This window comes from Nicotiana tabacum, chromosome 15 (assembly GCF_000715075.1).
Source record: "Nicotiana tabacum cultivar K326 chromosome 15, ASM71507v2, whole genome shotgun sequence".
Lineage (NCBI taxonomy): Eukaryota > Viridiplantae > Streptophyta > Magnoliopsida > Solanales > Solanaceae > Nicotiana > Nicotiana tabacum.
The window spans coordinates 132,137,002-132,153,215 of NC_134094.1; the positions used below are offsets into that span (position 1 = coordinate 132,137,002).

At 35.1% G+C, this 16,214-nt stretch overlaps 2 protein-coding genes across 2 annotated transcripts; one reads left to right on the forward strand and one right to left on the reverse strand.

Annotated features, from left to right (window-relative positions):
• Window positions 1-324: 324 nt before the first annotated feature.
• Window positions 325-3,948, forward strand: LOC107770930 (pentatricopeptide repeat-containing protein At3g06430, chloroplastic). The gene is made up of 2 exons (XM_016590257.2): window positions 325-703; window positions 2,516-3,948. The coding sequence occupies exons 1-2, from the start codon at window positions 359-361 to the stop codon at window positions 3,659-3,661; spliced, it is 1,491 nt and encodes a 496-aa protein (XP_016445743.2). The 5' UTR covers window positions 325-358; the 3' UTR covers window positions 3,662-3,948.
• Window positions 3,949-4,897: 949 nt separating this feature from the next.
• Window positions 4,898-7,654, reverse strand: LOC107770931 (S-adenosylmethionine synthase 2). The gene is made up of 2 exons (XM_016590258.2): window positions 7,453-7,654; window positions 4,898-6,278 (listed from the first exon to the last, which is right to left on the reverse strand). Exon 2 carries the CDS (start codon window positions 6,266-6,268, stop codon window positions 5,087-5,089), a length of 1,182 nt encoding a protein of 393 aa, XP_016445744.1. The 5' UTR covers window positions 6,269-6,278; window positions 7,453-7,654; the 3' UTR covers window positions 4,898-5,086.
• Window positions 7,655-16,214: the final 8,560 nt, after the last annotated feature.

Genomic DNA, 16,214 nt, shown 5'->3' on the forward strand with positions numbered 1-16,214 from the left:
TGTCCTTAGAGTAAAGAGTTTAGGAGTATTTGTTTATATTTTCAACGAACAAATTAAGGTTAATATGGTCCATGTCATTATTAATTAATATTACAAGGTGAATTACTTAATATGTATAAAAATAACTAAAAAATTAATTAAAGTGAATCGGAGTTAGTATGTTATATTTAACAATCATAAATTTCAAAAATTTTACCATTACACAAATTTTATGAAACATTCAAACCATAAATTTCTAAATTTTATTATTTTTAAATTTCGTATTAATTCAAATTACGTCTCGTAAATTAAAACGAAGGTCACTACACAATAAAAGGGCAGTTTAGGCCCTGGCACAAATGGCAATAGACAAAAAAAAATGACGACCAATTCCTTTTCTTTATCTTCCTCATCTTCTCTCTTTTCCTCAGCTCTACTTCCTCCCGCCGGCGGTAACCTTCGCCGTCTCCTCCACTTCCGGCAGCCACTCACTATCACCGCCGCCACTTCTTCTTCAGTGGCATTTCCAAAGAAAAAGCACTGGAAACAAGGTGAATATCCTGGTTTTACTGAACAAACTGGGTCCCATAACAAGAAAAGAACACCTATTAAGAATATTAAGAAAAAATTGGACAGAAAAAATAATGCTACAGCTTGGGTTAATACTGTTACTGAAGCTCTTTCTGATCATATTGATAAAAAACAATGGCTTCAAGCGCTTCAGGTTAGTTCTTGCTACTACCCCTTTCATATCTTGGTTTCGCTTTTGTCTATATACCTTTGTTTAATGGGATAAAAAGTCAAATTTGCCTCTATATTAGTTGAAATTGAACAACTTTATCATGTTAAACTTTTGCTCTAAAATTACCCTATGTTAGAAAAAAAGTCTCATTTAAACCATAATCTAAATTTGAGCCTCTTTTCCTTTAAAACCCCTAACTATCCCCTAGCCCCCCCTCATTGTAAGCAATTAAAAGGACAGCCCGGTGCACTAAGCTCCCGCTATGCGTGTGTCCGGGGAAGGGGCGGACCACAAGGGTCTATTGTACACAGTCTTGCATTTCTGCGAGAGGCTGTTTCCACGGCTCGAGTGGGTGACCTCTTGGTCACATGACAACAACGTTACCAATTACGCCAAGGCTTCCCTTCCCTCGTTGTAAGCAATTGGGTGTGTTAATTTGATTTTGGAAACAGTTTTACATTCTTCTTCCAGTGTTACTTGAAGTAACAGCTGCTCAATTTCTTATAAAGAAACTTGTTTTTTTCCTTTTGATTGAGAAATAAGGCTAACTAAAACCAGTCTACGGTGAAATGCAACCATGATTGAAGATGCTAAATGGACTGGGTAGACCTGAATCACAAGGTCTGAAGTTTGCTTAAAAAAACTATAATATCTTGAAATTGATGCAGAAATAGCTAGAGAAAACATAATGCAAATGAAGGAGACAGAGGCGATACCAATAGTTAGTCGTTGTTGACACACTTACATTAGGTTCGGTGCTTTTCTTGGAGTCTTCTTAGTCTTGTTAGAGACTTGTATGTTAGTGCAGTGATAAGTCTTAGATTTAGAGAACCTTTAGTTTCAGAGAATCCTTAATTTTGCTTTAACGGACAAATTATATACCTGTATTGAAATGAAGTAAGACCTGAATAGAGCCAAATAGATAGAGCAGATTCTTATAGCTGATCCAACTGGTTTAGGATTGAGGTGTAGTTGATTGACATAAATAAAGTGAGCTAAATTGAAAGAATTACTTGGGTGCTTGAGCGCGCCATATTTATATCCATGTTTTTCAGCTGTTATTAGCTGTGTGAATGCTATTATAGGAGGATTTGACAGAGAGGATTCCTTCACCTTCTGTCATTCATTTGATCTTGTTACCCTGCCTCCATTGCTCAGTGCAGCTATCTACCCTCGTTCTATCTACATCTAGCTTCCAGTCATGCCCCTATATATATTATGAGTTCTATCTGTAGTCTGCATCTTAATATAGCCAAGGAAAGACTTCCCTAAGCTCTTACTTTCCGCAGAAAATATCCAGTTTTCCTGTTACCATCTGCATCCACCTTGGCTAGGAAATTCAGAACCATGTTCCGTGTGGAAGATTAATGGATATCTTATATTTCTTTTATCTAATGACTTATCCATGAATAATGAGATGCATTCCAGCCTATATACTGTCCAAAACTGGAGTAATCACTTTATTTAGACCACCCCGAGTACCTTAAGCTCTTTGTTTGGAGAAATTTCGCTATCAAATAAATTAAAACCGGGAAAATGTCACTTTTCTGAGTTCTCAAAGTGTTTACCTTGCATTTTTTGCACATATGAGTTCTCCTCACACCCCGTATCCGCAAAAGCGCAGAGGTAAATGGAAGGATATCTGTTTTCTTTTTCTGTCTGAGGTAAATTTATTGCACCTCATTGATTTTGGGGCTTGCATTCCAAAATCTCTTGCATTGTAACTCCTTGGTACTTCTATTGCTGGTGTTTTGCCAATTGGATGTTTCAATATGGTTGCTTTTTTGCGTGTAGGTATTTGAAATGCTAAAGGAACAACCCTTTTATCAATTGAAAGAAAGTACGTACATGAAGCTTCTTGTTCTTCTTGGGAAATGCGGGCAACCAGGGCAAGCACAGCAACTTTTTGACTCAATGATTGAAGAGGGATTGGAACTCACTACAGAATTATATACAGCCTTGGTTGGTGCTTACTGTAGAAGCAACATAATTGACCAGGCATTTACAATTCTTCACCAGATGATTGAGCTCCCTTATTGTCAGCCAGATGTTTATACATACAGTATATTAATTAAGGCATGTGTGGATGCATCCCGATTTGATCTGGTTGAGTCTCTTTATGAACAAATGGCTGAACGTTCCGTAGTTCCTAACACCGTCACTCAAAATATAGTCTTGAGTGGTTATGGGAGGGCAGGGAAATATGAAGAAATGGAGAAAGTGCTTTCAGGAATGCTTGAGAGCACGAGCAGCAGACCTGATATATGGACAATGAACACTATTCTGAGCTTATTTGGCAACAAGGGGCAGATTGAAATGATGGAGAAATGGTATGAAAAATTTCGTAGTTTTGGTATTGATCCAGAGACGCGAACATTTAATATCCTTATTAGTGCTTATGGGAAGAAAAGGATGTATGATAAGATGTCATCGGTGATGGAGTACATGCGTAAACTCTCATTTCCATGGACAACATCAACTTACAACAATGTCATCGAGGCGTTTTCAGATATAGGTGATGCAAAGCATATGGAGTACACATTTGATCAAATGCGTACTGAAGGCGTGAGAGCCGACACCAAGACATTTTGCTGTCTCATTAGAGGATATGCAAATGCAGACCTTTTTCCTAAGGTGATCAACACTGTCCAATTAGCAGGGAAGTTGGAGATCCCTGAAAACACTTCTTTTTTCAATTCTGTTATTTATGCTTGTGCAAAGGCAGAGGACTTAGTGGAGATGGAGAGAGTTTTCAAGCGAATGAAAGATAAGCAATGCCGACCAGATGACGCAACTTACTCTGTTATGGTTGATGCATATACGAAGGAAGGTATGACAGACAAAATCTATGATTTGGAGCAAGAAAAGCAGATGATGTCTGTCTCAAAATTCAATGACAGTGTTAGTGGTGACGAGAAGCAAGAGTTAATGCCTACTTGAAAACTAAATATGCAATTTAATTCGACAATGAATTGGAGCGCCGAAGCTACATCATTAGTGGTTTTCTACAGAGCTGTAGAATGATAAAATTACTCAGCTGTCTCCTTGTCAGTGAGTTTATGAAGAGGTGAACCTTAAGGCAAGAATGAAAAACTGTTACTGTATCAGCGTAACCTCCATATAGTGTCATGTGGTATTTGCCATGTTTGTTCTCTAACTTAGTATCTGGAGTTTTCTTTCCAAGATAGCTCTTTATTATGTCAAGAATGCCGCATTTGAAGTTCCAAGCTGGTTGTGCTGTTCTTGTACTTTTGATTGTTGATTTTTATCGTTCAAATACCAATTCAGCATTTTACTCATTATCGGAAACAGCCTCTGCCCTTCCAGGGTAGGGTTAGGGGTAAGGTTGCGTATATTCTACCCTCCCCAGACCGCACTTGTGGGAATATACTGGGTTGTTGTTATATGATGGATTCATAGTGCTAGTTATCCTCTTCATTTTTCTTTTATTTGGGAAACATCTAGTTATTTTGGTAATGCACGTATTTGGTGGATTTGCATGTCTGAGCCTCCACACAAAATCCTCAACATAATAGAGAAAGCTACAAGCATATTAAAACAAAAGTACAGTTGGGGGAATACAGTGACAGTTTCTGTAGCATAAAATTTGCCATCCACTGGTTCTTGGTGTAATTAGATTCTCATTTCTCCGCGATAGTACAAAATGATGTCATTTCTCTGTTAGAAGAATTAACAGAGGTCAAGAAACCAACTTCTGGTGTCTCACTACCAGATATTTGCAGATGGACTATGTCAAAGCAAAAAATAGAGGCAGATAATGTAGAAAGAGAGCTTGGGAAGTTCCATAATTGAAAGTTTAGTTTGTCATCTGTTAAACAAAATACCAAAATAGGTCATTGGCTACCTACATGCCCATGAACAAACTCGCTGCAATGGACAGTAAATAGAAATGTTATATGCTGAAATCTCGTCTTAATATCAATGATGTCTGAATCAACTTGTGTATACCTTAATTATTTCATCTAGTCGAATACATACATTCCACCAACACAAATATTTAGTAACTTTATTGGCAGAGTTACTCGGTATGTACTAAATTCAATAGCAGAATTGGCTCGTGGAATGCAGTTGATCATAGAACTCAATGCTGAGATAAATCATTTTTTATGGAAAAGGACTACCCTGTCTACAGCAACACATAACAAAAGCAAAGACTTTTTAACACCGCAATCCATGATTCCATTATCTCAAACTTTACCCAAGAAACTTGGAACAATATTTCTAAAACCACATAAAAAGATAATAAGATATAAAAATAAAAAAGAACAAGAAAAAAGTGAAACAAAAGCCAACAAGCTAGAGTAAGCACAACCACTCAAGGTGTGAAACACGATTATATTCCAATTAAGCTTGTGGCTTTTCCCACTTGAGAGGCTTGACTACTTCCCATGTGAAGTCAGGATCATCTCTACCAAAATGTCCATAGGCAGCAGTCTTCAAGAATCGGCCATTTCCACCCCTCAATAGATCGAGGTTAATGGAAATCATCCCGGGCCTGAAATCAAAGTTCTCCTTCACAATGTTGAGAATTTCCTTATCAGGGATTTTCCCAGTTCCATAAGTGTCCACAAAGACAGATAAAGGTTCAGGCACACCAATGGCGTACGAAACCTGAACAATGCACCTCCTAGCAAGACCATTGGCAACAATGCTCTTCGCTGCTTGCCTCACAATATAGGCTCCACTTCTGTCAACCTTGGTAGGGTCCTTCCCCGAGAAAGCACCACCTCCATGAGCACCCCACCCTCCGTAAGTGTCGATGATGATCTTTCGGCCAGTGAGACCAGCATCACCGTGGGGTCCTCCAATGACAAAACGGCCCGAAGGGTTGAGGTGGAAAATGGTCTTCTCATCAAGATATTTCTCGGGGATCACGGGCTTGATGACATGCTCTTTGAGATCACGAGCAATTTCATCGTTTGTAACAGTCTCGTCATGTTGAGTGGAGATCAAAACAGTGTGAACACGTAGGGGAACCATCGCGCCATTGTCGTTTTGGTACTCAACGGTCACTTGGGTTTTGCCATCAGGTCTAAGCCAAGCACATGTACCGTTCTTGCGAACCTCAGTAAGGCGAGCTCCAAGTTTGGTAGCAAGAACATGGCTAAGGGGCATCAACTCCGGCGTCTCATCAGTGGCATAGCCAAACATGTGACCCTGGTCACCTGCACCAATCTCCTCGGGTCGCTTAGTCAAATGACCATGAACACCTTGAGCAATATCAGGGCTTTGCTGCTCAATGTTCACAAGGACCTTGCAATTGTCAGCATCCAAACCCACATCAGCAGACACGAATCCAATTTCCCGGCAAGTGTCACGCACAATCTTCTCGTAATCAATAGTGGCTTTGGTGGTGATCTCACCAAAGACCATAACCAAGTTGGTCTTCGTGCATGTCTCACAAGCAACTTTGCTCTCAGGGTCCTGAGCTAAACAGGCATCAAGCACTGCATCTGAGACTTGGTCGCATAGCTTGTCGGGATGTCCCTCGTTGACAGATTCAGATGTGAACAAGAAAGTCTCCATTGCTCTAAATCTGCATATAGATAAATTGAATGACATCAGTAACTATGGCAAAAGGCCATGGAAATACTCTATGTAAATGAACAAAGAAACAGTAAACTAAAATTTGGAAAGAACAATGTGAGGATGCTTCAACAATGTAATCTTCAGAGATTGAAACAAATAAAACTCAATTTTACATCTAATAAGTACTTTAGCATGCACAGTGCAAAGGCGTATCAATAAAATCAACACCAAAAAAATAGTCTTTCTCAAAACCCAACATATATAACCCATTAATGCTCGTGTGCACCTACTCTTGAACTCAAGTTATATACTCGTATTATTTGGTAGGTAACTCAAGCTATATATGTACATAGAAGATAAAAAAACGTCGAAATCCGTATACATATCTAAAGAAAAGCTACAAAAATGCTGTCTTTCTGACACACAGCTTATTTGTCCTCATTCTTAAGTGGCTTAAGTATTAAAAAGAGAGATTTCACATTAGCATCATTAAATTGGCAGAAAATGGAGGAAAAATTACAGATCCAGAAAACAAAACAAAACACACTAAGAATGGCTATAATTTTTGCTTCCATAAAAATGAACTGGGTCGCATTAAAAATGTAAACTTGAAACCATACCTAGTAGATATCCTATAAAATTAGAGCAACACAGCAAAATTAGCATGGCCTTTACATAAGAAACGACACAAACAGATGAAAAAATTAAGCTAAAACAGCATTTTAAGACATCAAAATCGCAGCTTTAACTCAAATTGTTCACAAAAAAGGTAGCTGTAATTGAGATCTAGTTTCATAAAGATGAACCTTGTCGGGTTAACAAAGCATTTTGTTTAATCCATAATTGGGAGACACTCTCATAACATTAAAGCAAAACAGAGAAATTAGCATGGCCTTAGCATAAAAATGAAACACACGTGTGGAAAAATTGAGCTAAAACAGCATTGTTTTTGTCATCAAAATTGCATCTTTGACTTACTTTTAACACATAAAAAGTCAGATCTACTGAAAACAACTACAATACTTGAACAATACGAAGGCAGATCCAGTATTTGAATTATTATGTTTAAATTTAATAATTTATACATATTAAAGAATTTCTTATGTTGTGCCGAACGGAACAAACAAATTCACAAGAAATGATACATATACATGTATACAGAGAGAATGAGAGAGATTGACCTTAGGTTGTGCAGTAGAAAGTAGTGTAAGGGCGAGGAAGAAGTGAAATGGAGGAGGAGATTATATAGGAAAAAATGATATTGTCCCTTTTGTTATAATCAGGGCTAGATTCATTCTTCGTTCTTTTTTTTGGTAGGTAGTTGAGCTTGGGGGTATTTAATCAACGGCTGAGAATTAATCTCAGTTATCGAGAGAACCGTTGGATGAGCCAGTTGAGTAAATATGGAATTTAGCATATATATATATATATATATAACGCCGTCGGTGGATCTGAATGATATAATGCTATTCTTATCATTCATTATTAACCGACGCGGTTTTGCCCCCACTAACTCCGGTTCGGTCCACTCGTTTTCTTCTTTATAAAATTCCTTTTTCTCAATAGTGATTGCAATATATTAAATCATATAATTATGGTTACTTAAGAGTTATTATAAACATGATGTTATATAAAATTTTATGTAATTTTTATTTTTCGCTTTCATGGGAAATTTTTATGTGATATTTCTTAATTAACATTGGTAAGAAATATAAAAAATAACATGACTTATTAAAATTTTTATTGTATCATATCGTTAAATATGCCATTATAACGACGAAAACTGTCATTTTATGTAACGATCGATTTGGTATGGTCACATCGCTACCTTTACTTTTTCTCTTGCCCTTTATTATTATTAAATAATCGTATTTTATCATTTACACTACCTTTTATATAATAAAAATCATACCCCGTACCATATTTTTTCTTTATAATATTGTAAGTTTATTTTTCATATTGATGGTGCGTGACATCATAAAACGCTGACAAACATTATATTCATCAAACGATACACTGTATTATGAAATGGTTGGGAGACTAGGCATATAATTGGGAAAATAAATTATTAGATATTTGTACTAAATCAACAAATGCATACATGTATTTGTCACTTATATCGTAGTTAATGTGCCCGTGTTCTACCGTAATTTAGTTTGTGATTACTAATGTTAAATAATTGGCCTAAAGCTCTTTTTCTTAGATTAAAGTGAAATTAATTCAAACATCGAATGTGAATATCACTATTTGTTTACGCCTTTGGTCTCTTTCCCTTGTTCGTCTATTGTTTCACTTCATGTAAATCTACACTAAATTTAAGAAGATTATATTCTAGTCCCACAAGGAAAATAATAATAACGAAGTTATATTTTAAATTGCTCATATTATTATAACACATAATTTTATGCTGAAGAATAAAGTCGTGCACACGAGGACACAACCTTATGTTTTGGCAATCTAATATTAACCATTCATTAGCCATTGTGATCCAATAATGATGATATTAACTTAATTGATTTCGTTCCTTTTTCACGTGCATATAATCGGATTCTTGTCATAAATAATTATGCCATAAATAATTATTGACTAATAATAAATCAAACAGTCCTTACTTAAGTCAATAGGCAAGTGCTTAAAATAATACGTATTAGTAAGAATTTGAAGTTTATATGTTAAATCACAAATATAATACTTTTGGGACCTCCTATTGTTTCAGAATATGTGATTTGAAATAAGTATGACCATAACAGTTTAATATAATACGTTAAATTATATCAATAGTGTAAAAGAAAATCTTTACACTATCTATGCATATAAAATAAAATCCATTGCAGTATATATATTCAGTTGATCTAATTAGATGATCTTGTCTCACAAAATTATATCTTCACTCTTTATTTTTAATATTGTTTTTCCTTTTTGCTCTAAAGGAAATTTAATTTCTTGAATGGAGTTTTATGGAGCAACTGTTATATATTGGGATACAACAACAACAAAACTCAGCGAAATCTCACATATGGAGTCTGGGAAAGTAATGTGTACGCATACCTTACCCCTACTCCGGAGGAGTAAAGAGGTTGTTTCCAATAGGTTCTCGGTACAAGAAGATGGAACGAGACAATATAGCAGTAACAACAAAAGAAATCAAAAAGATAGCAACAACTATATAATAACCAGAAAATAGAGGAAAGCAATAACATATATTGGGATCTTAATTTGAATATACTTCTATTCGTTTCCTGGTTATGATTCTAGCAAATATTTATTATGCTTAATTTGCCCGTCACTTTCATCTTTTGGACTTCTTTTAGATATCCATTAGATGAACTAAACATTTATTTAGGAATATTAATGCATGGATTGCATAATGGGATTACAAAAACACCCCTCATATTATATGCTACTCCTATCATTTTACATCTGCAGTTAAGCAATAAGTGGGAGTGAGCTGTTGGAATTAAAATGATCAATCTTGTTTTTTATGAATTGTATAATATAGATGTTCCATAAAATATTGTATATTCAGATTTGGTAGGTAGAAATAGGTTTACCATATAGCAAATGTAGTGTATACAAAGGCACAAAGTTAAAACATCCTTTTCACTTTGATATTGCCAAGTACTAACCCTATTCCAACCCCACCAAATTCAAAGCCAACAACTACCAACTAACTTAATATATTCTGCATGTGACTTAATCCCATTTTTTTTAGTACTTCTTCTCCTCTAGTAGATTTTGACTCTTATTTTTTTATTATTATTTATTTTTGGAGGGTGAAGAGTGACAGAAAAAAAAGAATAGAATTGTTTTGCAAGAATCTACCTTTGCATCTAATAGACGATAGCGTACACAGAATTTAATGCAAGCAATATTTATTGTCACAATTCGACTTGTAAATGAGTTTGGTATGGGAGTGTTGTTAATACAAGGTATTTCTTGTCTCCAATTAATATTTATTTTGTACTACGATGCAAGCCATTCTTGTTTTGATGCCGGATCACGTCTCTTAATAAAAGGTAATTATAATTGTTATAATTTATAACGCATATATTAATAACTTAGTAAAGATGATAACCAACTTGCTATCACACATAAAAATGCACTGATAATATAGAAAATCTTTACATTTTAGTGTATATAACTTATTCCTTCCTCATACATATCATGCACTAGTTTCAGTTCATTCCTGACAAAAGGCTCATATCCTCTTTGATTTTGTTAACGTTGGATGCCATTAAATTGAGGTTGGAAATAAAAAATATTGAATTTAACTTGAACGACTACCAAGTGAATGTCATTTTCACATATAACAATAACAATAAACACCATTATTGAAGCTAACATGCTTTAAATATTCCATCGTTACAATTTTAATGATCATAACAGATTGTTACTTTATTTTCGAAGTTACTATACTATGTTATTGCTTGCTATGGAGAGGTTTCTATTATTTTCAATCAACTAGACACGACGGTATAAAAATCTTATACATTAATAGAGCACATAACTTAAACTCTTATCTAAATAATTTGTTTCGACACATAATCTAGTTTACTCCTAATTATTTTCGAGTCAAAAGTGTCGTACTAGCAAATATATGGGCCATGTCTTTTTATTCGTCCAATCTTTTTAACTTGCTCCAAAATAAAACAGGTTGATTCTCAACTACTATTTTGCTTTCATAAAACACTGTACAGTTATCTTGTAAAAATTACACGGGGCGCCCTATTTAATCGCGCTCATTTAACTTGTACCCACTTTTTAATTTTCTTCTTCTTCTTCTTCTTCTTCTTCTTCTTCTTCTTCAGGTGACAATGATTTTATATGGTGTTTGTGAACATATTTTAAGGTAGTTTATGATATTTTATAGTGGTGAGCTGTTGTGACGATTTATTTTTTACTATTGCTTAGGGTTTCTTATTCTTCTTCTTCTTTTTCTTAATTGCAAAATGGGTTCGTTAGATTATTGTTGTTTTGACAAATTGATGATTGGGGTTCGTTCTTGGTGATATTTTGAGGTTATGTTTCAAATTTGGCCTTAAGTGCATGAAAACGTCGGTTGCACTTCAGACCTATTTTTTACTTCAGGTTTATTGGCCTTAAGTGCATAAAACCATTGGTTGCACTTCAGACCTATTTGGCCTTAAGTGCATATGAAGTGTAATTTTTTCACTTAAGACTTTTTGACGTTAATTAAGTGCATGAAACCATTAGTTGCACTTCAGACCTACTTAGCCTTAAGTGCGCTGAAGTGCAATTTTCTCACTTCAGACTTTTTGTCCTTAACTGCATGAAACCATTGATTGCACTTCATACCTAAGCTTTTTTCCTGTTGAAGAGGGGGATTATATAGAAAATAAGCCACAAGACGTCTCATTTGTTCAGCACAATAACATTTTTTTATAAAGTAGAAATCCCTTGAAGAAAACTCTGGGGATTATAGGTTCGCTCATCTATCCTCTTCACAATGTAAATATAAAATTTTGTCCGTGGCCAGAGGCGGATCCAGGATTTATACTTTATGGATTCAATTTTTAAGGTTTTAGCATTGAGCCCGTTATATTTTTAAAGTTATGGGTTCATATCTACTATTTTTTATAATTTTAAGAAATTTTTACATATAAATTTTTGCTCCGCATGAAAAGTTATGGGTTCAATTGAACCCGTCGCTAACACTCTACATTCGCCTATGTCCGTGGCAGGGTTTGAACAAGTGAAGTGCGCTTAATCCAAATAACAGGTGTTGTGACTTGTGTCCTTACCTTTGAATAAGCACCCGTTTGGCCATAGAATTTGAGAGTTTTTTTTTTTCAAAATTTATTTTCAAATATCTGTTTGTTTATAGATTTTAATCATTTTTTGGTAGATTTTGAAAACAAAATCTTCAAATCCCAAAAATAACTTTAGAGTTATTTTTGAGATATTTGAAGTTTTCTACTTATAAAATCTCAAATTCTTTTCAAGTAAAATGCATGTTCAAACACAATTTCAACTTTTAAAAATTATTTTTTGTCTTATCTTCAAAAACTCATTTTTTTGTAGTTTCAACCAAACTTATTTTCAAAGGCTAGCTAAAAGTCATGGGTGCTCCATATTATGTACCTAGTATACCCTTCATACGAAATGAATTATCACAGCCTTCATCTGCACAGAAATTAATGATTGGAGAAGGGTATTCTCTACTACTTTAAGACAAAATGCATTACATATTTACTTGCATACGCAGGAAAACCTAAACTTATTAATACTTTGAATTTATAATCTTTGGGGGAGCTCGAGGAGGAGGCTAGTAAAGACTTGGTTTTTTAATAGTGAATTTGATGATTTTATTTTTGCTTAGAAATTATTGAAGTTTCTAAAAAAAAGTACAAAATCTTCCCAAAGAAAGAAAACTGCCTATTTTTAACAGTAAAAATATTTTAGAATTTTAAATTTAAACTACGCAAATCTTCATATTAGCAAATAAGTTTTTTTATAACAATATCCAAGGTATTGTATTGCAAACACATGCTTAATATTTTATTAACTTGAATTGGTGCTTACTAATATAAATAATGATATTACTATCAGATTTTTATTGTGAACTTAAAGACTTTAAATCTGGTTGAAATACAATAGTATAAACAAGTATGAAAGAAAAACTCTCTTATTAAAATTTGGTTTAAAACAGATAGAAGTACATTTTTTGTAATCAATCATGGCCATGAATCTCAAAATAGCTCTAAATAGCTCTTTACAACAATTTCTTTTAAAGATGAACATTCCAAATTTTTCCGATTTCTGACAAAGAGACCTTGGCTAACCATTCAAGTAAAATTAAGGCGGAAGTAGCAAGTTCCATATTTTTCCTATTTCTGCCATAGAGATGTCACGCCCCAGCCTAGTGCCACGACGGATAACCGACACTAAGTGTCGATCATCATTAAGATTGTTGATAATCTACTAATCATAAATATAATCGGATAAACTGAACAAGCATACGCATGGTTGATAAGAACTGTACAATATGAAAAGCCGACAAGGCTAACACAAGCAGACATATAAAAATATACTAACTGCACATGTGCATATCTATAGGCCTCTAGGAGTGTTGAACTGAACAAGTGCTGAACAGAACATGGCCCCGCCATACCCAAACTAGCTAATTGTACAAATACCAAAAGATAAGTAACTCTGGGAGTACGCGAAGTGATTCCAACAGCTGGTGGATGGCCTACTGATGTGGCTCAAGCGCTGATCTATCTATACCTGCGTGACATGAAACGCAGCGCCCCGAAAGGGGCATGAGTACGATATGTACAAAGTATGTAGGACCATATGTAAAGCATACTAAAGCATGGATGTGCTGGAAATCTGAAAATAAGTTGAAATCTAAACAAGAGTTTGAACTAGCAGCTGCTATGGAACTGAACCGAAGTTTAAGATGAAACTGTGCTAAAACTGAACTACTATTTATGTCTAGTGTTATGGGCTATATCCCCTAAATCAGGTAACTGTATATCTAAACTAGCCTCATGTATCGTCATGCAGTGCAAACTGTAGCTATATACGCGCACATAACATTTCTGATCAGCGGTATGGGATACATACTCCATTAGGCCTGATTGGTGTTATGGGCTATCTCTCCCAAGCCGATAATCAATAGGACTCGCTGGCGTTATGGGCTATCTCTCCCAATATAATCAATAGGCCTGATTGGTGTTATCAATCAATAGGCCTGATTGGTGTTATGGGCTATCTCTCCCAAGCCGATAATCAATAGGACTCGCTGGCGTTATGGGCTATCTCCGCCCAGATATATAATCAATAGGCCTGATTGGTGTTATGGGCTATCTCTCCCAAGTCGATAATCAATAGGACTCGCTGGCTTTATGGGCTATCTCCGCCCAGATAATCAATAGGCCTCACTGGTGTTATAGGCTATATCCCCCCAGCATAATCAATATAAGAATGTATGAGGCATAACACATGTGGAAACATCATATGGACTCAAGAGATCATGAAGGAAACTATAAAAAGAATCACAAACATAATCCGACGCTCGTCATCCATAAGTTGGACGGAGGAGCCTATCCCCATTTTAAGGAGAAACTGAGTATGTAAATGAGATACTAAGGTTAATTAACTCATTATGATCCCTTTATAATCAATTTAGAACCAAGGAACTCAAGATTTGTTCAACTCTTCAAATGTCTAAAATTTTCGGTAGAGTTTCCCCTAAAACTGGATGATCCCCAAAAATAACAGCAAGTACCACAATATACACGAAAATAGATACCCGGCCAAGATGATAACATCAAACTAAAGTATATCCATTTATCCACAATTGTGTCAAACGATCGACAAAACGGAATTGTGAATGTAATGTCGACTCATAGTGGCTAACTTGTGACATGAAAGTTTAAATATGATTTAGACATAATCTAAGCATCAACACATGAAAATTAAGCTTATATAATCTATAATGAAATTATTAGGATCATATGGGTGTTAGATATACATAAAAACATCACAGGAACAAAACAAACAGAAGTACGGATGGCATAGGCCAAATTGGCGATTTGCCCTTTTGTTTTTGTTATGTTTTGAAGTTCCAACCTAAACTATTTTCTTCCATAATTCGTATATGTAATTGAATAATATACAAGGATACAATACATGCTGATATTTCCCTTGAACAACTCTAAAAATATCAAAAAAAAAATGCTAGAACATAGCTAAACCAAACCATGCCGAAAACGAAACGAAAACCCTACATACCTCTTGTGTTCTTGCTTCCGAACCTTGTTCCCTTTTATCCACACCCTTAATTATACTTGTATAAATAAAATACAGAGGTGACAAGCTCACTTAGCCACGAAGCTCTTTCAAAAACATGAGTTATAAAGAGAAAGGAGGATGGCAAAGTCTTACCTATGTCGTAAGGATCGCGTTGATGTGTTCGCATCTTGATTTTGAGCTGCGAATGATGGAGTTGATTCAAAACCCTAAGGATGTGTTTAGGTGCTCTAGAGACAGTTTTTATATCTTATTTGGGTCGAAATGAGGCTTAGAGATGAAGGATACAACTTTATATATCAAGTTAATTCGCAACTAACCTTGTGGGTCCCAAAGGGAACTACTTGTGCAGTTTCATGAAAATGCGAATATCTCTCGACTCTGGCATTGTATCAATAAACGGTTTAATGAATTGGAAACTAGACTCGTAGATCTTCAATTTGGTGGGTAGATCACCCCATAAATCCAAGTGCATTGAAAGAAAATCTCAGTAACATTAGACCTAAATTTTAAATAAAATTATAAACGTAACTTGCAATAACTTTTGTCGACTTTTGTTTCATAACTTGTTTGACTTCAAAACTTAACACACGACTATAATACGACTAAAACACCTCATAACATCACCTACTTATCATGTTAATCACCCTAGTATTACCCCAAACGTAGGGTTATAACATTACCAACTTTTGACAAAACTTATTTTTTACGATTCGTTTAGCTTCTAAACCTTCCAATCCTCTTGGTGCTTGCAGTTCATGATCTAAAAATACTTGTAACTTCTAAGGTAACATGATTAACTTACTTTATTTACTTTCAAAGATGATCTAATTTTTGAGCATACATCAACTGACTTACAACGTACTTTTACGTACGAAAACATGGGGTGTAATATCATTCACCCCTTTTGGAACATTCATCCTCGAATGTTGACTGATGTGATTAGGGGTGGGCATAATACCGGCCGAACCGAAAAAACTGGCCGAACCGTGAATTTTGATTTTTCGGTTTCGGTTTAATCGATTATTCGGTCGGTGTGCGGTTTTTAAATTTTAAAATTTTAGTTTTTTGGTGCGGTTTACGATTTTGGTATTTTGGTTTTCGGTTAAACCGAAAAATCGAAATTTTGGGTATGAGTCCAAAATTTACATTACCCATCTGAAGG

What these genes read in the sequence shown, in the direction of transcription:
- LOC107770930 (XM_016590257.2), top strand. Translation starts at nt 359, where the DNA reads ATGACGACCAATTCCTTTTCTTTATCTTCCTCATCTTCTCTCTTTTCC. An exon ending in AATGGCTTCAAGCGCTTCAG is followed by an intron (nt 704 to 2,515) that starts GTTAGTTCTTGC and finishes TTTTGCGTGTAG; the next exon opens with GTATTTGAAATGCTAAAGGA.
- LOC107770931 (XM_016590258.2), bottom strand. Translation starts at nt 6,268, where the DNA reads ATGGAGACTTTCTTGTTCACATCTGAATCTGTCAACGAGGGACATCCC.